Source organism: Clupea harengus, chromosome 3 (genome assembly GCF_900700415.2).
Source record: "Clupea harengus chromosome 3, Ch_v2.0.2, whole genome shotgun sequence".
Classification (NCBI taxonomy): Eukaryota; Metazoa; Chordata; class Actinopteri; order Clupeiformes; family Clupeidae; genus Clupea; species Clupea harengus.
In genome coordinates, this window is record NC_045154.1 from 4,325,931 (window position 1) to 4,352,041 (window position 26,111).

At 44.6% G+C, this 26,111-nt stretch overlaps 1 protein-coding gene across 1 annotated transcript in view; it reads right to left on the reverse strand.

Moving 5' to 3' along the window:
* The window catches only part of lrriq1 (leucine-rich repeats and IQ motif containing 1), a 36,968-nt gene extending 20,123 nt beyond the window's left edge, over nucleotides 1-16,845 (reverse strand). Inside the window, exons 1-12 of the mRNA XM_031564286.1 lie at nucleotides 16,339-16,845; nucleotides 16,005-16,157; nucleotides 15,666-15,816; nucleotides 14,640-14,833; nucleotides 13,625-13,752; nucleotides 12,984-13,057; nucleotides 12,117-12,210; nucleotides 7,770-7,940; nucleotides 3,458-3,973; nucleotides 2,990-3,161; nucleotides 2,014-2,139; nucleotides 906-1,022 (exon numbers count right to left, since the gene is read on the reverse strand). Of these exons, the coding sequence (XP_031420146.2) occupies nucleotides 906-1,022; nucleotides 2,014-2,139; nucleotides 2,990-3,161; nucleotides 3,458-3,973; nucleotides 7,770-7,940; nucleotides 12,117-12,210; nucleotides 12,984-13,057; nucleotides 13,625-13,752; nucleotides 14,640-14,833; nucleotides 15,666-15,816; nucleotides 16,005-16,157; nucleotides 16,339-16,833 (2,391 nt within the window). The 5' untranslated portion in view covers nucleotides 16,834-16,845. The remainder of the gene's footprint in view (nucleotides 1-905; nucleotides 1,023-2,013; nucleotides 2,140-2,989; nucleotides 3,162-3,457; nucleotides 3,974-7,769; nucleotides 7,941-12,116; nucleotides 12,211-12,983; nucleotides 13,058-13,624; nucleotides 13,753-14,639; nucleotides 14,834-15,665; nucleotides 15,817-16,004; nucleotides 16,158-16,338) is intronic.
* Nucleotides 16,846-26,111: the final 9,266 nt, after the last annotated feature.

The following is a 26,111-nucleotide window of genomic DNA, read 5'->3' on the forward strand; positions in this document are numbered from 1 at the left end:
TGATATCCCCAAACATAAGCTTTTGTATCTCGTGTCATATCAGTCGCAAGTAGAAATACGTTAATGACATAAACTCTTAACCATGTTAACTCTCCCTACACAGAGATGCTCTCACCGTCTGTATTTATTAGAGACCAGCTCTCCTCCCATGAGCTCCTGACAGATAGGACCCTACTCCAAGAATACCAGTTCCAGCCCGAGCACCAGGCCAAGGTTATTAAGTGCTTCATGTGACACCTCACACTCTTCAAAAACAGGTTCTGAGTTACTAAATCATTTCCAAGAATACAATTCCCTTTTTTCCCCTCCCGTGCTTCCACAGATGAACTGTTTTACTGCACTGTTCTAACACCCCTTCCCCTCCTCATCCTCCACCTCCTTCTCCTCCTCCTCCTCCTCCTCCTCCTCCTCCTCCTCCACCAGCCCATCCTGGCTCTGTTCACCCCAGCACGCCTGCATCTCTGGTCTGGCCCCCGGGGGCGCGCTCCCTCTGAGGTCTCTCTCCCAGTGCGTTCGTTAAGAGGGGGAGATCTCTCAAATCTCCCCCATCTCTCCCCGCCAGCAGCTGGAGCCCATCAGGACGGGACTACCGGAGATGTGGAGCTCAGCGCTCTCCAAAGAAAAGAGCCACGGCCGAGGTAACGGAGCCAGAGCCCCGTGTCTGAGGTATCCCATCTGCCCCTGGTGAGGAGCCTACACCTCCCTACACCTCCCTACACCTCCCTACACCTCTCCAAAACTACCCACACAACCCCCCAAAAAACACACATACACACACACACACGCACACACACACACACAGGCTCGCATGGACACCCAAAGGTGATAAATCCGGGTGGTAAAGAGAGGACTGTCCAGCACACCAGCGCGTCCTGCAGACAGAGAGAGGGAGGGAGGGCTGTTACCTTTGGCAGCGGGTGCCGCTCACAGAACGCTGACACCGGCACCGGCGCTCCTGGCGGCTCTCGGGGAGGCGAGACGCCATCAAAACGCAGCGCCGTCCAGTCCCTCTCCACAGCTTCCTGTTCGCCATAAAAATAAAAAAAAGGAGATGAGAACAAATCAAGAGGCCAACAAATGCAAAGCCATGGCACCCGCGAGCAGCGAGTCACACGAGTGCTCGTGAGGAGACTGAGTTCAGCTGCTCAGTGCTTTGCCCATGCCCCAAACGGAGCCATTGTGCTAGTGATGAAGCGGCTCTCCCCGGGGGGAATAGTCCCTTCAGAGAGAGAGAGAGAGAGAGAGGCCTGGTGAGGTTACGCCCGTGCTGATGTCAGGCACAGGGGCCGCTTGGCCGCTTGGATCTCTGACGAGAGCTTTCTCTTATCAGGCTGCACAAACACTCGAGTAGCACGTCCACTCTGAAACAGGAAGGAGGCACTCAGTTCTGCTCGCGGTGCTGTCATTTGCATATGACAAATGGCGGTAATTCACAATTTAAGGTGTGCTTTCCAAAGCAAGCTATACATTTCTGAAAAATTAAACATGAAAAGCACATTTATAAATTAAAACTATTTTAACTATTGATAGAGGGATTTAAAACTTTAAATGATTGGTCTATGCCTTCTTTTCATCAAAAAAAATAAAAGATGAATATTGAATGTTTGAACCCAAGGCAGATAAATAATGTGGGGTCAGGTCCCAGTCTGTGTGCAGCCACCGGAGCCTCCACCACTGCATGACTGCTGCGGGGAGTAACAAGCTTTTCTGTAGGCGAGTGAGGGAATGAGCAGCACTGTGTCATGTCAGTGCATGGCAGATCTGGGTAAACTTGTGTGTGTGTGTGTGTGTGTGTGTGTGTGTGTGTGTGTGCAGCAAAAAAACAGCAAGTCTAACTGAATACCTATTCCGAAATACCTAAATACCTCAATTACATCCATCTACGCTTGCGTGAGGGTTTCAGTCTATCCACGTATGGAGATGTGTATGTGTGTCCATGTGCGTTGCTTTGAGTGTGCATACCTGTGCCTGTGACAGAGTGTGTGTGTGGGTCACCTGTGTATCGGTACCCACCTCATCAAAAACAAATTCGTCCATGTCAACCTCCTCGAGGCCCTCGTCTCCCAGGTCGGTGCCCGCCGCTGCAGCAGCCAGCGCCAGGGCCAGTCGAGAGCGCAGCGCGTGGCCCCTCCACACCGCCTACAGGGACCACAGCACAAAGGCCCATAAGTCAGGCACCAACGTAAATATTGTGTGTTATCCCATTAGGAAGATAAAACATGCTAACCCCCGTTTAATTGCCCAGCGGTCTGCTGTTTGAACTCTCTGTGACTCGGGCGCTACAAGACAAATGGAACACCAGGACGTCTCTAAATCTCCCCAAAATTCCCAACGGGACCCGAAATGCCTGCGCGAGCCGAGCGCACTGGAATCCCAGCGCTCCCACTTTGGCAAAGTTTTGGAATCTGATTAATCTTTTTTTTTTTTTTCACCCATGGCCCAACCCTGCAGGGACCCATTAAACATAGAGAAAGAGAGAGAGAGACAGAGAGAGAGAGTGAGAGAGACAGAGAGAGAGAGAGTGAGAAGAAGAAGAAAAGAAACTTCAGGAGAAGTTAAGCATCTAGGACAGCATGTTTTCCCAAACAGTATCTACCAATTTAACACATCTTAATGGCAGTAAGCTCTGCTGTGGCGACCTCAGCCCTACTCAGACCCAAAAAGGCTGAGGTTTGTATTCTGTTATGGCTAAAACGAAAAGAAAAACATGGAACAGTTCAAAGACAAACATTGAAACACTTGGATTGCGGGTGATTTAAGGGATACTCACCATTAATATGAAGTATGACTTTGCACAGAGACTACAGAAAAAAGTTTTTTTTCCTCTCACTCACTGGACTGAGATCTAACCATTACAGGATAAAAAAGTAGAGAACTTGGAGGATGATTTGAAGACTGTCAAACTAAATACTCCCAACCAAATACAGGTCCAGAAATTCAACAAATTCTTTCAACATTACAAACAAGCGCAAGGGTGAGACAGCCATACCTGAATTACAGTGGCAGCATGGTCCCTGTCTGAAGGATTTGGCAATGCCATCCCGAACCTGCTCACTCCTGAAGGACTACATCTCCCACGAGCCTCTGGGTTTTCAGGTAGGCACTTCCTTATGCGGCACCGGTGTTCTCGCCAGTGTTTCTGGATGACCATAGCTGCCATGCTGCACAGACAGGATTAAATCACAGCTGACATCATACCTCCTGTGAACCTCTGTAAAAACATCTGGATGACACGTTCAGCATGATCTGTCGAGACGTGCTTCGACTACAATAAGTTACCAAGATAAATTCCCCACAATAAATACAGCCCTGATAAAACACATGTGAACATCCCATCCTCGAACAAGAACGCACCTCAATAATTCTTCATAGAAGCTCTGTAATGATGACAAATATGAGCTGACAGAAAACCAATATAGTGCACGCTGACAAGAGAATCCGTTCCAGGGGCTCATACCTCCTGAGGTCCAGCTTAGGGTGACGTGAGCCTGGGCTGCGTTGAGGGAGGCTGTGGCTGGGCAACCGCTCAGTCTGGCCCAGGGCTGGATCACCAGAGGCAGCTGGACGGACGGGTCGGCAGGCTGAGCCGGTACCATGAGGGTCAGTGGGCCGTGGTGCTGGTGGGGAAGGGGTCTGAATGCTGTGCTTCACAACTGGCATCACCTCTCCAGCACCAACGGGCATCACCTCCCTGGCACCAACGGGCATCACCTCCCCAGCACCAACTGGCATCACCTCTCCAGCACCAACGGGCATCCCCTCCCCAGCACCAACGGGCATCACCTCCCCAGCACCAACGGGCGCACATGCCACCGGGGAACAAGATTCCAGAGGGTTTGTCTCCACATGGTGCGTGTGTGTGATGCTGGTGTCTCCATATTCGTGGGCGTATCGCTGTTCTTCTGTGAGCCGGAAAAGTGCCTCGCTATGGCAACCAGATAGGAGCTGGGCCTCCAACAGCGAAGGAGCTGAACTGTTTAAAGGGAAGAGAGAAGGAGAGAAAGGAAAAACAAAACAAGACAGAAAGAAAAGGACACTGTTAACGTATTATTGCAACTATTAAATACTGTTGTGGAAATGAAACATCACAACTTCCATAATGGTTTATGCCAAGGCAATCATGGCAATAACCGAGTAATGACTGAAAATGTACAAAATATCTGGGCTGCGGTTCCCGATAACAGTGTCTCTGAGCGTTTTCCAAAGAGGTGGTATACAACTTACTAAAGCTGTATTTTGTAGGTTTGAGCATGCGTGAGATGAGTTTAACTCAGATTGGAGTGCAGGTGATCATTACTAGAAAGAACATCAACTAGAAATACTATCCAAAAAACATCCCAAATAACGACAGCCGTAGGTAGATGTTGTATTCGAATAATCATTCATTTATGCCAATGTATCTTTCTTTTTTATAATAAAGCACAAAATGTAATGCAAAATGTATCTTGGTCTTACATCGCAGTCAATGTCTACGTCCAGACACTAAGTGAAAACGTATCTGAAAACTATGTTAAGGTATAGCTAAGAGTGGTCCAGACCAACCATACAAAAGTATCTCTTACAGTAGGAATACGTAACTAAGGACGTTTTGGGAAACATCTTGAAATGTTAAGGTACAGCTTAAGGTATAACTTACGAATGACGTAGAATTAAGAAGGCTTCTGAAAGTGCAGCCCTGTTCATTTTCGTGTCAATCAAGAAAACATCACACAATCAATCATCTCTCTAAGTGAAACTAGTGAGCTGTGTATTTGACATATGCGCTGGTCTCTGACACGCTATGCAGGTTTCTGTCGCACAATGACTCTTTCAACTGGGCAGATAAGGCCCTCTACAAAGCCACCTCAATAGCACGCTTATCATGCTATTAGCACCAGCTACTTCTGACCCCCCCTGGAGGCTGACCTCTTGGGCCAATCCTCTTCTAGCCTCAGGTACCCCTGGCTGATCCACACAGAGACCCCGCTATTCAGCCACCCCCCAGGAAGGAACAGAGGGGACCGGACGGGTCCAGACAGACAACAGACCCCCCAGTATCTCTTGCCTCTCATACCCTCTGGTTCACCATGGGGTCGTAGTGAAAGTGCTGTCTGAGTGGAGAGAGTGAGTCTGTCCAAGGCATTACATTATACAAAAAGAAGAGCTACTATTGAGATGACTGTATTGCAGAAGTGAATGAATGAATGACTAGTGCTGATCCAATTTCTTCAATAAATAAATGAATGTCAAATTGTCTTGGCGAGCTTATATGATCTCTTTAGAAAGCACAACATTATTGCAAGTGAAGGAAAAAGTACTCCAAGACAAACACCAAAAACGTAAACCTTACACACACTCTCTAGTTAATGACTCAGATTACACATTACCCTCTGACACCCTTGCTATGCATTTATGAGTACATGACACACTTACTAGTTCAACTACTAGCAGGTCAAAGCGAGTGGTTCAGTCTGTAAGTGAAAGCTCGAGACGCCCATGGTTTTCAAGCAGCTGAGACTCAAAACTCGAATGAGGCCCGGGCTTGCCATGATGTGATGTGGTGTGATGTAACCAGAGCCCCAGGCCCGGTCCCTTGGGGCCCGCGGAGGCGGTTTGATGCCGGGCAATCTGGCCGCCGATCAGACCTGGCCCGCATCACACATCCAGGCAGCAGACTCCTCACCTTACTGAACCCTGGGGTTGACACCGGGTCGGGTCAGAAGTTAAATGGTGATGGTAAGGCGCAGTGCAGCCCCAAAAGACCCATTGTCCACACGGCCAAAGGGTTAGCGGTTGGGAGGGGCACATGTGTGTGAGTGTGAAAGTGAGTGTGTGTGTGTGTGTGTGTGTGTGTGTGTGTGTGTGTGTGCGTGCGTGTGATCTGTGTTGGGGTGTGACTGGGCTTAGCCTAACCCTTAGAGCCATGCGAGACCTCCGACTGAACCAGTTGGGGGTTACACTCCCCCGCTGCTTTCATCCACGACGCAATATCATTTCGCAAGGTCACGCCAACCAATGTCAAAACAGGCAGCAATGATGGCTGTTTCATGTGTAGGTGGTCTGCTGGGCGGGGGGGCGCTGTGGAATCTCCATTGTATTGGCTAGAGGTGCAAACGGCCCCGTGGTGCACAGTGTCTCTGCTCAGCAGCAGAGTGTAAACATCTTCGCCTACACAGACTCTTGGGTGGACTGGCTCTGTGGCTGACTCCGACCGAACGGAAACACGGGCGGACTGCACACGAATGCAGCAGTAGGTCGTATTACCAAATTACGATGCTTGTTTTCCATCTTTATTTATTCAGACTTAATACTGCTTGCGATGTCCAACAGAACTCTTTTCATTCATAGAGTTCTGCAAGTGCAAATACTTGTGACCAATGAGATATATTACTCTTTAACACATCTCAGCTGAATTCCCCAACAAAAAACCACACTAGCTCGAAGAACCTTTCCAAACAGGCTCTCAGCTTGATTGTGCAAGCACTGTGTTGAAGTGGTACTTCAGAGCCACTGTTCATTAGGGGGGTGCTGAAATATCAACTGACTTGACTTGATAAAGACGAATAAATGGTTGCTTCATCGTGGGTGTACATTGTGAATGATTCCTTAGTAAATTCAACAGACCATATACAATAAAAACACAAAAGCAAAGACAAAAAGAAAAATATTATTTTGGCATGCAGAAAAGCACCATTTCAACTAAATGTATTTATTGTTATCATTTGAAACAATTAAACTTATTTTCATCATTTAAATGTATAGGCTACTAAAGTCAGGAAGACCATTTTTGAAAACTGGAAATTCAGTCTATAAGCAGCTGACCCAAATGAATGTTTCTGTCTGAAATGCACTTCTATGTAACATGTGTTAGCTACGACTACTCAGGACTACTCATTAGTTAGAACTGTTTTCAAAAACGACTTAGATATGATGCTTTGGGTAAATCTGTAAATCTGTAAATCTATAAATCCATCTTTACCACTTAAGGTAAACATGCTTTAGGAAACCAGAAACCAGGATAGTAAGTCAATTGTATGTCAATTCATATCATCGAGGTGAAATAATCTCAGTATACTCTGAGTTTTATTTATATTTATTTTATTTATTATTTTCCTGTTTATTTTGTTTAATTTTGCACTCAGGCGAATCTGCTCAGACAAGACACCCTGGCATGAATAATACATTAATGCGTTGATTTTAGGCAATGACATTTCGAGTCATAAAGCCCAGCAAAGCAAACCAATATTTCACCCCTACAGAAGAAATACTAAGAGCACACAAGCAAGAAACTCAGAAACTATACAAAGGGCCTCTGTTAAAAGACAACATGGCACACTGATGAGTGTACTGTGTTGTACTATGGTATACAGTGCTGTTTAGATCACCTGTCCTGGGTGTGCAGTGTTGTGTTATGATACTCACCTGATCACTGTATACGGTAAGTACTGTGTTGTGTTGTGTTGTGTTGTGTTGTGTTGTGTTGTGTTGCGTTCTGAGACTCACCTGATCACTGTATGCGGTGAGTACTGTGTTGTGTTGTGTTGCGTTGCGTTGTGTTGTGTTGTGTTGTGTTGTGTTGCGTTGTGTTGCTGCACAGTGCTGTGCTATGAGACTAACCTGATTTCTGTGTGCTGTGATTACTGTGTTGTGAGCGTTCTAAGACTCACCTGATCTGTGATTACTGTGTTGTGAGCGTTCTAAGACTCACCTGATCTGTGCTTGCTGTGTTGTGAGCGTTCTAAGACTCACCTGATCTGTGCTTGCTGTGTTGTGAGCGTTCTGAGACTCACCTGATCTGTGCTTGCTGTGTGTGCTGCAGAGAGAGGAGCTGCTGCTGCTGGGCCTGGCACAGGGCCTGGAAGCTTCCCTCCGGGGGTCGGCTGGCCCGGGCTGACAGCGAGGCTCCAGTCGGCTCTCCGTCCACCAGCAGCAGGCCTGGCACAGCTGTCAGGAGAGAGGACCTGAAGGAGAGCACCCACACACACAACATCCCACTGTCATTGTTTTTCAGGTGAGTTTCACATTTTTTATTATTTTTACTATGAGTTCAACTTTCCACCTTTCATGGGCGGCAAAATTCTATTCTATTCTATTATTATACATCATACAGGTTATTCATAGAATTTTTGCAGACTGTCTCTGAATTAAGATAATTGAATTATATTGACAGTGAATCGTTCTGTCAGAAAATAAACTTGGTTAAAATAACAATGTATTTTCTGAGACGTGTGGCCCAGCCATTCCACACATTTGCATCTAGACCTAAGTGGTTACCCAGTCTGCTCAGGATGGTGGCTAGACAGCACATGACATGAGTCACACTCTGTCATTCCACATTACTTCAGACGCACAGAAAACAGAAACACAAATAGACACAAGTTCTGCTGCAATTTCTATGCATACTTTGTTATGAATAAAAAATCTTCAACTAAAAACACATAATGGCATTTTTAGCATCATTTTTTTTAAATAACAGTAAGGGACGTTTTTCAATTACCTTCGTTTAAATTGTTATGAATGCACAACCATTCAATGCTTGAGCCAGAATCACACCAAACCCACATGTGTGAAATATTCCAGCATTCAACAGGGAGCTAAATACACAATTCTACTCTGTGCTCCGCTCCAATCACGCAATGCCCTCCTCCAACTATCTATTTCCAGCCCTGGTTCCCTCCTTATGCAGGCTTTCATGGGAGAGTACTGTATTTACATTCAACAGATGACATTGGTTAGGGAATGGGAATGAGAAACTATAATGAGTTTGACATTTCGGGCCCAGGAGAGTCAACAAAAAGTGGCTCTGGTCAGAGAGAGAGAGGGGGTCTGGTCACAGTGCGCTGTTCTCAGGACAGAAGTATGTGATGACACGCCGTTTAGATTGGGAGAGCAAGCGGCCCTTTGGGCGCCGCGCCAGAGATGAGGCTGCCAGTCAAGCAGGGGGCCTTTTGATTCTTTATTTAAAATGTTACGACTTCTGACTCAAAGGTCTGGAGCTGGCTGCTGTGTTTGTGTGTGTGTGTGTGTGTGTGTGAGTCCACATGTGTGTGTGTGTGTGTGTGTGTGTGAGTCCACATGTGTGTGTGTGTGTGTGTGTGTGTGTGTGTGTGTTTGTGTGTTACCCATGTAAGTGGGTACTGAGTATGAGTAAGTTTAAATATTTGTGCATTTCTGTGTATATTTTATGTTTTAATGTGTTTGCATGTGGTATTTGCGACTCCACACTCTGAGTGAGTGTGTGTGTGTGTGTGTGTTACTGGTGGGCGGTAGGGCATGGAGAGAGGTAACTTGCCTCAGGCTGCGTTAGGGAGGACTAAGGAATGTGAAAAATCTGGCCGAGGAGCTGCTCCCTTACTAAACACTATAAGAGCTGATTCACAGAGATGAGCAAAGTATAAGCCTTTCATCACATCGTGTCTAATAATAACACCCAGCCCAGGATATTATTAAACACGTATTCATCCCTATTCATTGTACAATTACAAAAGCATTTAATGATGGGCCTAAGAATATAGTAACTTTCACAATAAAATATTAAATCTTTATTTGTCTTTCACCACTGTTGGACTGTCAATCCAATAGCTGATATAATGTTATATTTCTCAGTGTTTTATTAATTTACGTAGTTATTGGAAAAGTATCATAATAAGCCTAAATATTTTCTTTTTCTTGCGCTGCATAAACCCCAGGATTTTACTACATGAAAAAAACCTCATGCAGAATACTTATGAAGAAAACTGATCGCTTTAAAAACTACTATTACTGTAATTACACTAATTAAAAAAAATCCAACAACATCGTTGTAACAAAGAAGGGCATCCACACTGAACCCCTGCACATCAGTTCGACATGTTTGGTTTTATGGCAGTCTTCATTTCCCTTCCCTTTGTATAATACTCTCCAGGTACACACACACTGCTTCAGATTTAGCATCAGTAAGTACATGTGCGTGCGGCTAACAGCAGTCCCCGTGCTCTCCACACACAGGGAGGACTGTGCGCTGTGTCCTGTCACACTAATGATGTTTTGATGCGGCCAAACTCCAGGCTGCTCCGTGAGCTGGCATTATATTCCGAGTCAGCGGTCGTGTTTTCTGCCCGTCCGTCCCCAAAACAAAAGCAAACCCAAATAAAGCCCAGATCAAAGCGGGCGCTTGTTCCATGAGTCCGTTAAACGCAAAGAGATATTTACCATTAAGTTCCAATTAGGAGCATGAGCACAGACCTTGGCAGTGGCGTGGTGAGGAAGTCAAGCCCTTTTTCTTTAGGAAAAATAAATCACAATCCACGGGTTATTTGTGAAAGATAATACTTACCGGTAATTCACAAGACAACCGGGAACTGAACTGTTACTAAAATAAAATAATCTGAGTTTGACTGTGAATGTGGTTGTGTGTGTGTGTGTGTGTGTGTGTGTGTGACCTTGTCTATGTGTGTGAGCATATGTGTGAGTGTGTGTGTGTGTGTGTGTGTGTGTGTGTATGTGTGCTGACATTCAGTAGGGTGATTACAGTTTGTCTGCCTGTGCAGAGAGGATGTTCCTCTTGGCCGCGGTGTAGCGGGTCCAGCTGCGTCCCTCCTCCCGCCAGTGTAAGACCTGGTTCCATATTTCACTTAGTGAAAACTTCCCTGAAAACACAACTTTCTGGAGGGCTCCGATTAATCAGGCCAAAGCCCTGGCTCTTTCCCCTGAGCTTAGCTGCTCAAACGCAGTGTAATTCTTTCACATACCCTTTGGTGTTTTAATTTAGCTGGTGTTATGTCTGGCCCACGATGAAAGGGCCAGGGGAGAGGGGGAAAAACACTGGGACTAATTCCATTGGTGGCATTAGGGGTTAGACAAAGTTCAGCGGAATATTAAGACTGGGTCTGAGAGCACAGACGATGCTCTCCTCCCTCCCAAACACCAGACGATGACTTGAGATAGTCAAAAGAATATCACACAAACACACACACACACACACACACACACACACACACACACACACACACACACACACACACACACACACAAAAGTGAATAAAGACTCGCGTGAACCCTCTATAACACGATTATCAGATTCATCAGCAACCTCACAGACGCTGAGCATCTCATGTAAAGGCCACATTTGAAGGCGTTATGTGGGAGTGTAAAATAGCGTCTTAAATCACGGGTAAGACTGGGAGGTTACTGAGGGGAAACAAAGCGAGAGAGAGTCGGCGGAGAGAGAGAGAGAGTAGCCTGGAGCCGTGCATCTCAATAGCAGACCTGAGGCCAGTGCTCTTCTCCCTGTTTTCATTCTTCTAGGCATTTCTTAGTCTCATCTTCTTCATTCCTCCCTCCTCTCTCCATCTCCTTGGACTCACACACCGCACACCTATACACTCACAGCACTCCACATTGGCCCATTTCAGACAACTGCACATTTTTGGCACTCTCTGAGAGAGAACAAATTCACTCCGAAAATATTCCCCCCCACCTACCCCCCCCACCCCTTCCCATCACATCAATATTTTCGGAATTACGGTCACTTAAGTCCACGTGTGCAAGGATGTCGGCAGCTCATTGGGTAATCCGATCGGGCAGATTGAGGTCTGCGGAACGCTGTGGGGCGATGGGCGGGCGATGGGCCCCGGGACTATGCAGCGTAGAGCGGAGCGAAACAGACCGACGAGAGGCAACAGGAAGCCATGCGTTAGAGAGGAATGTTTATTCTGCCTTCCACGTCTTATCCAACTCCAGCCGCACCGGTCGTCTCCACATCAGTCTCACATTCTGTGACAAGTATGAAATTGTGGTGGCTTTGGCTGGAACGCCCGGGGCGCCCGATTCTACCTGGTGAGGCTCCAAAACAAACTGCTCTGGCAGAGCGTCTACTTCAAATCTCTGTGGAAGTTTCGAGATTTTCATTTTTTTTAGAGGGGGCCCTCCGATTGGCTCACTTCAAATCAGCATTGATTGAATTGAATTTTCTTCCCTGCTGTCTAGTTTCCCACGCATTGAATAAAACACAACATGTGCCAGGAATGAGGTAAAAACTCACACAGTTCACTACTGGCTGATTGTAGTAGGGTGCTGATGGAGGAAAAGAAGAAGGAAATGTAGTTTAAGACACACGTAAATGAATGCCCACTCAGTGGTGGTGACCTGGGCTTTACCTCCAGGTGCTTTCTTGCTGAAGAGGATTTCCAGCCAGGTTGAGTTGCTGGAGATGGGAGCATCGCTGAACACTCTCACAAACACTGTGCAGCTCTGTAACACACACACACACACACACAGACCACTGCATTAGGAGGGGACAGCACACACAACACAACAAGACGAACGTATCTGTAAAACATTCTTCTGCATTTCAGAAATTGTTAGTGCAGTATCTGGCAGAAATGTAGTCAGCACTACCTGTTAACACAAGCTGATGTGGTGCCTCATCACAAAACATTGTGCATGAAAACATGACAATGCTGTGATATTAATTATAATACAACGAATCAATAGAAAATACAAAATATATTCACTATAATGAAAAGAAAACAGAAATGATATATATTTAAAACGTAATATTAAATGTTCTTGGGACTAGCTGGGGCTGAAACACAGGGTGTCTATTTTATATTGATTTGCTTTTCTAAAAACAAGAAGGGAGAGAGAAAGTCCTTCTCTCCACCAGTGAGAATTACCTCTTAATTTTGATTTATTTGTGATCAGTGAGCCATCAAAAATCCTAAACACACACGGCATTATAACACAGCTTGTCAAATGTAGTGTTAATGCGCTGAGCGCAGTCGGTGGAAAGCAAATAAGCTTCTTGAGCGAGGGGAGGAAATGAGCCTGGGAGAAGCATGAGGTAAGTACAGCATCACTCCCCACCACTCCATATGAACATCAGCACACGGTTGGAGGGATGTCTCCTTCAGACAGTCAGGACATAACTCAGCGCACAGACCACCACTGTGACAGGCGGGCCGAGGGAGGGAGGGAGGGAGGGAGGGAGGGAGAGACTGAGTAAGAGAGGTGGGGGAACCTACCGGCGAGGCAGTTGTGGCCGACGTCCAGAGCCATCAGAGAGATGAAGTCAGAGAGTGGAGGGAGCTGGGTGAGACTAGAACACAGGGAGAGACCATGTGAACACCAATCAGAGCCAGACAGTTCCTGCCCCTTCTGAACACGCACAAATAGATACACCCAAGAATCTGGAGTCATCAAGACTGCCAAAAAATGTAAACACGGTCATCCACACATTTCTACACTACAGAATTGAATGGTAACAAATTCACAGGCTTTATGCTTGTTTTCTAAGTAATGATACAGTGTCAAAATGATTGCCTGCACTGAAAGAAAATGCCTTCATGATGCAGCAGAAGGAGCTCAGGTGGAACATGTGAAGGATTCCTTTAATACAGACTGATTAATCCCTCTTAGAAACAACACAGGCTTACACATGCATGCAATGACAGTGAGATTCCTCCTGCTCTTTCTACCCAAATCCACCAGGCACTGCTTCCATAAATAAACATCTGGTCACCAAAATAACATAATTGACAAAAGTGTAGTGTACTGGACAATCCCAAGTGTTTTAGGCCACACTGTTTCATTACTAGCTTATTGCTCAAGTCTTTTAAAGAGTGTAGGAGAGGTAAGAATGGTGGAAGGGAGCCACCAGGCCCACCTGTTCTGGGCCACGTTAAGGCTGCGGAGCAGAGGCAGCCAGCAGCTGGTCAGGCCCTCCAGGCAGGAGATGCTGTTGTCCTCCAGGCTCAGCTCTCCCAGCAGCACGTGGTTCTTCAGACAGGGAGCCTGCAGGAGAGACCAAGAGGCCAACACCAGTCAAGAGTAGATAGGCAAACCTAGAGGGCGATGTTGTGATACTATCACATCATACTATTTCTGTGGTGGCCTGGTGTGACTAGCAATATGCCATGTTTTATATATTTGTGATAAATATATTTATCATAACAAGTAGTGTCTGGGCTTCTGATACACTTTGCTGTGCCAATTATTGCCCACCCCTAGACACACAGTGCTGCCTAGTCTGTCTCTGAGCAGAGCTGCACCTGTATCTCCAGTCAGAGGTGGTAATTACCATGGTTCTAAGCCGAGTAACAATGAAGAACACTCATAGGAGACTTGTTTGGTTTAATAAGGCCTCTGGTGCCTGCACACACATGACTTGACAACTGACATGACAACCATAATTAAATTAAAATGGCGACAGCCTGCTTATGGTGTGGCAGATCATTAGTGTGAGGACAACTCTGTTCAGTGTTGACAAGGAATGTCATCATCGTATTGCAGTCCTTTCCCAGTGCTTGTTAGTACAATTACAGTGACAAGGTCTGCTCAGGAAATCTATCTCTGTCTCTGTAGTGGGGCCAAGCAAAAAAAGAGGGATTTTTCCAATGGTAACCAGCGCTATTATTACAATGCATTCGCTTTCTTTACAGGACCTGCAGCTTTTGCTCAGTGTCTATCCCCCGAAAGTCAACAGTCCGTCAAAACAATAAACTGCTTGAACTGGATTTTTCATGGATAAGTCCATTTTATATTGAATCAAAAGGGACCCTGCTAACTATTAGTACACCACCTATGCAATCTAGCTGAGACACAACACAGCGGGGTTCTTGGTTGGTCTTGCTACCTCCGTGATGTTATTCCTACAATGCTGGAACACTCAGAGGTCCTACCTCTGTCAGATTGTTTCCTGCCAGACGCAGTGTGCGGAGCAGGGCACAGTGGTCCAGCCCCTCCGCCCTCGTCACGTGGTTGTGCGACAGGTCCAGGTGCTGCAGCGTGAACGCCTCCATCAGGCCTCGAGTGCTGGTGAGCTGGTTGTGATCCATCCACAAGTTCTGCAGCTTCTTCAAAGCATCCAAGCCACCTTCTCAGGCACAACGACATTTAACAATATAAGAGGATGGACGTCAAGAAAATGCCATGGAAGGCCAGTGTGAAAATGACATTCAGCCACAATTTGAATAGGAACTCCAGCCGTAATCCAGTTTGGGCTGGAGGGGTAGGAGACATCTCATTGGGTACAAAGGAGAGTAAATGGCTTTAGACTCATTTAACCTCTTCCTTATGAAATATTTATTCATGACTTAAGATAGATGCCCACTTGCCTTTACTCTAACCCAGTCACATTTCAATAAATATTGAGCATTTTGTAAAACAGCTAAGGGATTGGTGGATTCAGGAAAAAGGCAAAGGCCTCCCCCAACTGGACACTCTGAGGTACACACTCCCTCTCCCTGAGTGTCTGAGACCGTGCTGATAGGCCACTCTGGCCAGAGCTGAGAATCACACACACATATGACTGCAAAAATAATCATTTAGTTATTATAAACATATATAATGTAGTTTGTGTATATGATTAAAACTAATCATTTGCGTGCAAATATAAGACATTCTTTCCGTCTTTAAGATAGCATCACTGAGAACTATTGCAAGCGGCTCTGAACACCACCAACAATTATTCCAAAACACATCAACACTGTCAGTCTAGTGATCAAATCTCAAGGCAGATACACATTATTAATGCCGAATTACTCTAAATAGATAATGGAATTACATTATCATGCCATTACCTCAGTCTGGGCCCACAATCCTTCACACTACAGAATACTGCACCGAGGAGCTGCACTGTGCTATAAATCTCACCGGAATAGAGGGTCGTGCGAGTGTGTTTCAAGGGAAGGTGGATGGGCTCTCACCGAGTCGGGAGATGCGATTGTGGGAGAGCTGGAGCTCCACCAAGGCCACAGCTGCGTCCAGGCCATGGATGGAGGTCAGCTGGTTCCTGCCCAGCCTCAACACCTGGAGCCGGGCCAGGTCCCCACAGTCCACGTACGAGACAGAATTTTCCTGGACAGCACACAAGACTAGTCAACCTCTAGCCATCATTTCTATTATTCCCAATAAATCACACCCTCAGACTCAGACAGCCTAGACAAACACAGACACAACGTGCTGAAAGGATATCCATGTAATGGAGGCATGTGGGCGGGTAAAGGAGACGCCGGCTCAGAGGATCATGCAGATCTGCCGCTGACCTGCACATCGATGTGCCTTAGCTGTGTGCAGGAGTTGAGTCCCTGGAGAGCGCTGAGGCCACAGCGCCGGAGAGTGAGGGACTGCAGCTGACTGCACGCAGACAGAGTGGACAGGCTGCAGCCGGGCAGGTCCTCCAGTGTTACTGTAGTCACCTGTTATCAGTACAGTACATCCAATGTATAGAATCATTCATAACAGATGAAGGTGGTTTATTTGGCCTCACAATGCATTTTTATGTGAAATATTTTGATATACTGTGTAAATCTGAAAAGTCCTTATCTAAAGCAACACCCAGCTGTTCTAAGTGGTTGAATGTCCCCTCTTCCTGCTTACCTGTGTAAGGGAGCTCCAGGCCCCTGATTGGAGCACGGTGTCCACAGACAGAGGCTCCAGGCTGAGTTGTGGAGGCCTCCTGGGCCCCCTCCTCTTGGCCTGCGGGCCTGGTGGTTGCTTTCTCCTGTTCTGCATGGAGAGTTTGGACCAGGGGGTGCAGTGCAGCATCCAGGTCAGGCGTTTCTGATCTGTAGTGTCAGGAAGACAAACAGACCCCGCATCAACAGCCTCTACGGTGTGGCCATTTTGGGGACCAATAGTCTGACTGCTTTCCTTTGGGTTGGCTTGATCTGGGTGAGCTGAGGTTCCTCTGTGCTCCACATTTGAGGCTTCTGGTGGAGTGCTGTGGGCCTGCTGGATGCCACTGGTCTGGGTCTGATCAGGCTTCACATCTTCAGAGCTTACTGCTCTCCCCTGGCCAACAGGCTTCACATCTTCTGCTGCCTTTACCTTCCTCTCCTCCTCCCATTTCCTTTCTTCTTCTTTTCTTTTCATCTCCTCCTCTAGTTTTCTTTTTTTCTCCCAATCTACTCTCTTTCTCTCTACCTTCTCCTCTTCTTTTATCCTCTGCTCTTCTGCCACTCTTTCTCTTTCTTCCTCCTCCTTTCTTTTCCGCTCCTCTTCTTGTCTCCGTCTCACCTCGTCCTCCTTTTTCTTCTTCTCCTCTTCAACTTTCCGCTGTCTCTCTTTTTCCTCATTTCTTTTCCTCTCCTCTTCCTCTTTCTCTCGTCTCTTCTTCTCCTCTGCTTCTTTCCTCTTTCTATCTTCCTCCTCTCTTCTCCTCCTTTCCTTCTCTAGCGTCCTCTCATGTTCCAGTCGCAGACGTTCCTCCTGCTTGGCCTTTTCATAAGCCACTCTCCTCCTCTCCTGCTCCTCTCTCTGGTATGCCTCCTCTTCCTCTCTCCTCTTTTCCTCCTCTTCTCGCTCCCGCCGAAGTCTCTCCTTCCTTTCTCTCCTCTCCTCCTCCATCCTCCTCTCCTCCTCTCTTCTCCTCTCCTCCTCTCTCCTCTGGTTCAAAGCAGGCCTGGTCCAGCGTCGGGTTAGGAATGCACGGATAGCCGCCTGTATCTTCGTCGCAGCCCCTTGTTCCTTCTCCAATTGCCTCCTTTTCTGCTCCTCCTGTGCCACCCCAAACACTCGCCTCTCCTCTTCCAATTGTTCCACCATCCTACTGATCACCTCCTTGGGAGATCATTTAAATAATCAGTCAGACTGATGTGGTCATTAAATGGCCTGGATATTCAAATACACTTGGAAGACTGTGAGAGCAACTCACCTGCTGACTGGCTAACTCCAGCTCCATTGTCTCTGCTTTGAGTCCCTCTGTCTCTTCCACTTCAGTGTTCTGATGCTGTTGAAAACCAAACGTGTCACTAATATGTAGTCCCATTATATTTAAATAGTATAGCGTATAACTACACTGTCAAGAGTGCAATTATATCTTATATAACATCTTACTTGTAAGACACACATTTAGAAAATATGTGAGAACAATGTCCAATATGCACTCAACCAAAAACCATCATTCTGAAATTATCTACAAATTCTATAGAGAAACCTATGATAATTCCTTTGAGACAAATCTGTGTGACAGCTAAGCAGTACAACATGTCCCTATTGTGCTTCCTCTAGGGTTGTTCAGACCTTGGAGAAAATGTTATTGTTTTGGCACTATATAAATAAAATTGAATTGAATTGAATTGAATTGAATTGAATTGAACTCTCTCACCCGAGTTTCCTCATCTATCTTCTTCAGTTGCTTCTCAAACTCCTTTTGCCTGAGCCTCCTCCTCTCCTCCTCCTCCTTCTCGGTGAGGAGGTGCTGCTTGCGCTCAGTTTCATGTGCCTCCCTCTTCTTCTCCTCCTCTTCCTTCAGCCTCCTCTCCAGCTCCTGCATTTCCAATTGGAGGCGCTGCTCAGACTCCAGGTACCCATTGGGCTCAGACACTAACAATGGCGACAGAATACAGATTGCATTACAAACGTAACACGGTTTTGGCTTCAGGTTAGGCTGTTGTCATCAGGAAAGAGTGACTGGGCTAATAGTCTAAGGCAATGGTAATGTTTCAGTATTTAGAATAGATTAGGCTAATAGCCTAAGGTAATAGGCTCTAATAGGCTCAAAATAGGCTAATAGCATAAGGTAATGGTTATGTTTACAGCTCAGTATTATGGAAAGCTGACTGCAAGACAAGATGAGGAAAAGGCAAAGGCAAAAAGAATCTGACATCAAGGGGAAATACTAACATCTAAAACACAAAATGTATTTCTTCATCAGCAGAGATAAAGAACCTCTGTTCATTATGTACTTTTGCCTTCTCAGTTTGTTTCCTGTTTTAGTAATAACACATAACCCTCTACTTCGGGGGAAAAAAGAAAAAACAGCTATTGCTTTGTTTTGCAACAGAGATTGTGATTCTGCATAAATGTTTAAGTGACAATATGCCTCACCTGCATGCTCACTGTGTGTCATGTCACTGTCTTCTACTGCCATCTGGTGGTCCAATGCAGCGGGTTGAGCAAGTTGTTCCTCCAGTTCAGAAATAATCTGAGGTATTTACATTTCACTTATCAGTACCTCCAATTTAACAACGTTCCCATCGATAAAATACTCAAATTACAAAACTTCTGTGGTATGCAGACCTTTCATAAACATTGCATCAAACCATCATTCTGAATTTAGTCTGCCGTGGCATCACGATGAAAAAAAATAAAAAAAATCTTCTTTTTAATATCTGCATCCAAAGCAGTAACTGAGGTAATCAACCATCAAAGTAACCAAATAAATCAACAGCATAGGCCTACAACTTACTCTTTCTTTTAAAGCTATAGGGTCATCATCAGCACTGACTGTCAGATCCTTCACAAGGTCTTCACTTTGACAGGTGACATAGGTGTCACTCCAAGACGCATCATCTGAGAAAGCAAACATTCTGGATTCAGGAAACAGGTCATCTGGACTGCCTGTGTTCCCCGTGTTGGGAAACCCTGAATCCCAAGTCTTACTGTTCTTCTCTTGGTCTTCCTGGATGTGTTTTTCAAGAACACTCATGCGGTCTCTAGCAGCTTCAAAATAAGTCAGCACTGACTCAGGCATGCTAACGGTCTGAAGACAAAAAAAAGCAAGAAACAACCTCCATCACTATTTTAATGTCAAAGAAAAATAAGTCATATAGATAGATGACAGTACATTGACTATATATTTTTAATTGTAGTTAAAACTCTATCTATCTCTCATTCCTCTTAAGCCTCTATAAACCTCAACACCTCACTTATTATTATTTTGTTACCTCCTTTCAATGACAATAGTTGACTGCTTTTTTTTTTAACTGTTAACAGTTCAGCTAATGCATAGTATGAAAGTAATTGGCAGGGATTTGCACAGCTATATAATAATGCTATCATAACCAGCAGAGGTAATTACTGTTAGCTACACAGACGTGTACAGCTCTGAATATTTATAAATAATAAAATAATAAAAACAGATAAAAATTAGCTGGAGCAGCCAAACTCACTTCATTGTCACGGTCATCCTCTGATAGGTCTAAGGTTAAGTCTTCCTCCTCATAATTGTCCAAATCTTCCTCTGAGAGAATTATCTTGTTCAACTGTTCATTAATTATTCTCTCGATTTCATCAGCATCCATTATTTGAGTAGTAAGGTTGATTCTCTAGCTATCTAGAGAAATTATATTAATCGAATTGTTGCTATCCCAATTGTAACCACCGTTGAATTTACAGCCAGCTAGCTGTTTCCATACTTTTTACATGGTATCTAGCATAATGTTTTAGCTAACATTAGCTGTTGCTAAACTCTTTCTTCATGGACTAACATTATCTGCAAGTAAATTCTAACGTCGCACCAAAGGTACAAAAAGTCATAAACAGCTACCTGTCGGCACGGTCAAAGCTTTACCGTCACGTTATTCACCGCAACAAATTAAACATGAGACTGTTTGCGAAATTAGCAGGCTGACAGCTCTTCTTCTTTCATTTGTCTGCGTCTGTATGGAGCCATGGTTTCTATAGAAACCCAAGCGGACCAGGTGGAACGGCAAGAGGGACAAACTTGGCAAGACTTTGAAACAATAATCTATCTTTGTCCCAAATGAAAATACTGGTTCGTTTGATGCGGCCTTTCACATAGACCGGTCTTACTTTTCATATTTAGCAGACTCTTCACCATAGATTTACAATACGATTGTTTTAACGTAAAAGCGGACTGATTTATAACGCGAATCTGGCCACTACTTGAGACAGTGCGGTCTCTATCGGAAGTAAAGGAAAATGCAGACAGAAATCAACTGGTTGTGCAGCTGCAATGGAGTTCACTGCTGATGCGTACTGCGTGCATGCGTATGTAATGCTGTTGCATTTTGGTTTAGTCTAGGATATAGCGGGATTATAAGTGTGATGCATGCATTATTGTTTAAGAAGTCAGCACTCCAATAGTATTTTACCCACTGACTACAGTAAAATTATCTAATAAGTTCTATTGGCCAGCCTACCTGTGGATGCATTAATAGTGTTAACAGGACGTGGTTTGGTTATTTCAAGGTGATGCACATATTTTATCATGGCTATGTGTGGCTGGGATATGTTTTGCAGCTCTCAGGAACATATCATCAAGCCATATGTATGAGGTGTCAGAGTTCTAAAGACTGTCTGCTGCACATGGCATGCCTTTTGAGGATGTGATACCTGTCCCTTGAGGGTTGGTGGTCATGCATCCAGAATAATTTTCGAGAAATATAACTCACAACAGTGCTAACCACAATGCGCTTTTAGCCAAGGTCATTCTGGGTGGTTGCCCCACTTCACTCGCTGAGCTGTGGCCTACTGGATATAGGGTGGGGATGGTCTGGCTTTTCAGCGGAGCCTGTTGTTGAAGTCAAACAGACTGACCATGTTTCATTAGACCCCTAAGAAGCATTCACCAAGTTCAATTGCTCAAAAAGGCCCCATCAGCAAGCCTTGTCCACTCCAATTAGGGGAGAGCAGTGTGCTGCCCTTTGTCAGTGGGCAAGGAGTCCAGTGCTTTTTTGTCTGTGCCCACAGAAGCCAGACAGGCACCAGACGAGCCGAGCCTGCAGATTTACACAGCAGATTATGGCCGTCAAAGGCGGCTGGGCTCCCAACGGAGCTCCGGTTTGGATAGTGTTCCCGTGTTTGTACAGTCTACGGTTTTTCTGTTACTCGACTGTAGCCGTTAACGGGCCCAAGCCCTAGGTCTTCTCCTCTCCTACTGGGTTTGCCTGAGGGTGCTTGGTGGAAGCAGAAATGGTGTCACCTGGACTCTGAGGTTCTTTGATACTTCCAAGGTGTCTGACATTAACTGTGCTGTCAGACGTTGGAAGACATTACAAATATTGAAGGGGTTAAAACAGGTTAATTCCATTTCTTATTTCCATTCCTTTCTAATAGAAACCTGAATATGTGAAAAAGTCAGGTGTTTCTCAAAGTACTCAAAAATGAGCGACTATCAACGTTGCTTAGATTCTGGCCAGTCTTCCCGCCATACAAGACATTTCTGTCCAAAATGTTGCACCACATGGAAAACCCTGCTACACCACTTTTGTTTCGCTGCAACCTATAGCCAGCATACAGCCACATAGCAGTAGGCTATGATCATCACAGAGCTCTTTTGAGTGACCTTTCGTGGGACTCTGAAAACTCATGATGGGATTTTAAGTAATGGGTAATAGGCTCATCCAGGTTGCAATGCAGTAATAGAAGTTAAAGTTGCAAACTCACGTGAGGAGCAAATACTTAACCCAGTTAATCCATGGCATAAGACCTCAGCGTTGGTTATATATTTGAAATATAATCTGCTCTAAACTGCATTCTTGAGATTAAAGGCTGCCACATTATAATGGTAAACTCACTCACACCAAATTCTAAACTAAGCAAATGTGTGAGTAAAACTCAGCAAGCAAAAACTACTGTAAACATTGCTATGAGTTTCACCGAAGCATTCATCATTTTTTGAAGTCCGAAGTACTGACATATAGTCCCCTGAGAAATAATTGGATCACTTTAACAAGTTCAAGTATGACTGCATCAAATCATGACCTTTTAAAAACCTGTGACCCATTATTTCAGGATTACCAGAGATTCCCCGCTAACCGTCAATGGCATAAAGTTGAGTGGAACGGTTAATCGAGGAGCTACATTTTATTGACTGGTGGGCATTGATAATTCTCCATTTTAAACACATAGCGTCCCACAACAGTAGGCCTAATATATTGAAGACTGCATGCTCTGCATCAATAATGAACAATCAACTAAAGCCATGATAAGTGTATACATCATTATATTTAGTTTCTACAGTAAACATCAGTGACATCAGTGCTTAGGGTTGAGGAACCCAGTGGGGCTGATGACTCGCAGGGCATGACTGGTACTGATGAGAAATATTAAAACATGTATCCCACCTCTCACAAGGCTTCCTGGAAACCAACATGGTCTCCCAGAGGAAATTCCAGTAATTACCCATCAGACCCATTCTCCACTCTGCCTGTGGTGCCCACTGTTTTCATGCTTCTGTGTTTCCACTACCAGCACTGAACTCTAAAAAACCCATCTGTGATCTATTCTATGTAATATTACCAATAACCGTAATATTAAATACTGTATAATATGAATGATGGCATTAATGCTAATAAATTATAAACATAAAATGAAATAAAATGTGTGGACAGTGGAATTTATCTAATAAAAGAGAGAGAGTGAGAGAGAGAGAGAGAGAGAGAGAGAGAGAGAGTATTATATTTTGTACATTATATTGAATGAATATGTTGGAATTCCCATCTGTTCTAGAAGTGGTCCATTGTGCTGAGTCATGTTATAGCTTGCTTGGAGATTTTTTGTAGAGTTCACAGGACCTGGCTCATCAGTGCACCTGGAGGCATGACCTTCATCCGCTAGTTGTTGATGAGAGAGAACAGATATCCCCCTTCTGGCCCTCCATTAGATGCTGGAATCCCCTCACCGAACTGTCTGAAGAACTGGAGGGATCCCTGTGGCCTGTATTCTCATGATCCCATGACTGAGAGGAGCCCCGTGACACTGGACCAGCCACAGAGAAAAGCAGGCTTTAGGCCCACACTGTACTTAATCCTCTCTTTGTCAAGCATCTCCAGCCGGAGCTTGAGAGGGTACCGACGTCCCTTTTCTAAATCCTCACATTAGTTCCATTATCTCTTTAGAGATCAGAGATTTCAAAAGGGGATGGACACCGAGCTGGCTGGAAATAAAATAAAAAGACAGAGAGAGTGAGAAAGAAAGAGAAAGAAAGAGAGAGAGAGAGAGAGAGAGAGAGAGAGAGAGAGAGAGAGAGAGAGAGAGAGAGAGAGCGAGAGAGAGAGAGAGAGAGAGAGAAGTGAAAGGTTTGGGACTCCGAGACTTGCATGGCTCTTTTATGCCAACGTTCACAAGCAAAAGGCCCGGTGAAGCCATGGGTGTCACTGACCAAGCAGACCGCTGCTGGAGACTGGGGATGTCAAGTCAAATGAAACACTGAGTCATTCCCATATCTCTGAGTGCGCGAGGGCATATCCGGACTACTGCTGCGTCTATCCTAGATCAGGCTGGGCCAATAAACTCAGGAATTAATGCAGAGCATGTTGTGACCACAGGCTAATATTATATTGTTGTCAAGATATTGTTTGTGAGCATGTTCTGAATGGAATGAATGGATTAAAGTCCCAACGATAGTGATTAGAAGAACAGATTGTATAATGTGAAGGAGAGGGACAATCAGGCAGGAGGCATTTGTACACATGAACTCTTATTGCGTCAGACAGAATAGCAATCCAGATATCATATCTTTTACTAGAGGAACAAAATGTTTTTAAATTACATTTTAACAAAATAATGTGATTGCTGTAAGGTTTTGCGTAGGCACACAGTTTCAGGAACAGTTTCTTTTATCTTTGTCTCACAACAATCATCCTCATAGTAAGCTCATCGGCCACCCTTAGTGAAAATGTTTAGTCTATTCTGGAAAGATTTTCCTGGAAGATGCAACTCTACTGTCTGGGTAAAGTTGACATGGAGGCTAAACGAGGCCAAGAAACTATAACATTCCTGGACATGGAACAAATGCAAGATATCTTTACTCTACTTGGTATCTCCATTGTATTGGAATAATTCCTTTTATCTATCTTGCTTGTTCTTTAGACTTGGAATACATCTCTTTCAGCCTTCTATGGAAGGATTGTACAGTTACAGGCATCTGTTTCTATATGCAGAACTACTAAAGCCCATTTCATCTACAATGGCAAACTAGCAATATTACTAGCAATTTTTCCATGTAAACTTTGATAAAAAAAAATTGTAACTTCACTTTTTTGTACTACTGCCATGACCTATATATATAGTATTATTATCAAGGAAAATCAAGAAACTACCACAATTCAGCAGGGTTTTCTCAAGAGGAAAGCCTCAAGTGTTTTTCTGACACTCTAGATGTAAACTCGTGACAGACTCATAGCTTCATGTTACCAGTGTCAGGATCATGTTAGCACATTAAGTATTCAACATGTAGGCAAGGCAGTCTTCCAACTGTGACCAGATCCATTTGTCATCAAACTCTCACAACACAACTCAATGGAGACTACTGTTCTCAGTGAGTGAGAATTAAATGGCCAAACAAATTTGACATGATACCCTCACCATTGTGGATAAATCATTAACCCTTGTCCCTTCTCACTCCACTGGCCCACCCTCTTGAGCTAACACACACAGAGACAAGCCACTATCACTATCCTTAGTCCCCTGAAGCTATATTAGCCCTTATGTTCATGAGATCATCATGTGTCTAAACTGACGTCCTCAGTGGAGCCACGATCCCATTTGTGCAGTGGTTAAGTCAATCTCTGAGAGATAATGCTACAAGGTCCTGAGAGTTGTACCCATCTCACTTGAGTTCCAGGAATCTGGGGCGTATCCGACATCATGAGCACTGCCTCTTGCCTTCCAGCCATCAGTGCAGACTGATGTCACATGTTTCCTTCACGTCTCGGAGGGGGGCACATCCTGGCCTTTCTCCTCTGTAGATACGCATGTCGAGTCATAATAACACACCCGTGTCCGAGAGGTATATTTTAGTCTTTTTCAGAGCAATTTCAATTCCTCTTCCTCCATCCTCTCACCTCTGTAAAACATGAGAGCAATATGGACACTTAGCTGTCAATGAAATTAGGGACATCTTGTTCAGACATACTGTATATGTTGCCATATTATGTAGTGCAAGTAAATATTATTATTATTATAAAAAATGAATAATTCTGTAAATGAATTACAGTTAACAGTGATGTGTCTGTTATACTGTACGTCTGGTGTTTTCTGGATGAGCTAACAGGTAATGTTCTTCTGATTTTCTTACTGTAAAAGGATTTGAACACCACACGTACCTCTTCAAAAGGATTTGCCTTCTCTTTAGTTATCTCCTTCCCCTGTAACTTTCTATCAAGTATTTTTTACCTTGAAAACTAATGCACCTTCTGTTCTGAAATTTAGAATATGTACATTAGTGTCCTTTAAAATAGGATTATGTATCTTTCTTTGAGCTTGAAATTTAAGACTGACATTTCTTCACATTAGCCAATGGTGAATGCCCAGATTACCTTTTTTTTTACTTTTTAATGAAATCTTTGCATTAAAGATGACCACATAAATACTGGTCCTGTATATTAGACAACCAGAATGGATGGTGAACGATGTGGCTGGCAACAGTTACCTGCAGTGATCTTCTCCCCCACATCTTGGGC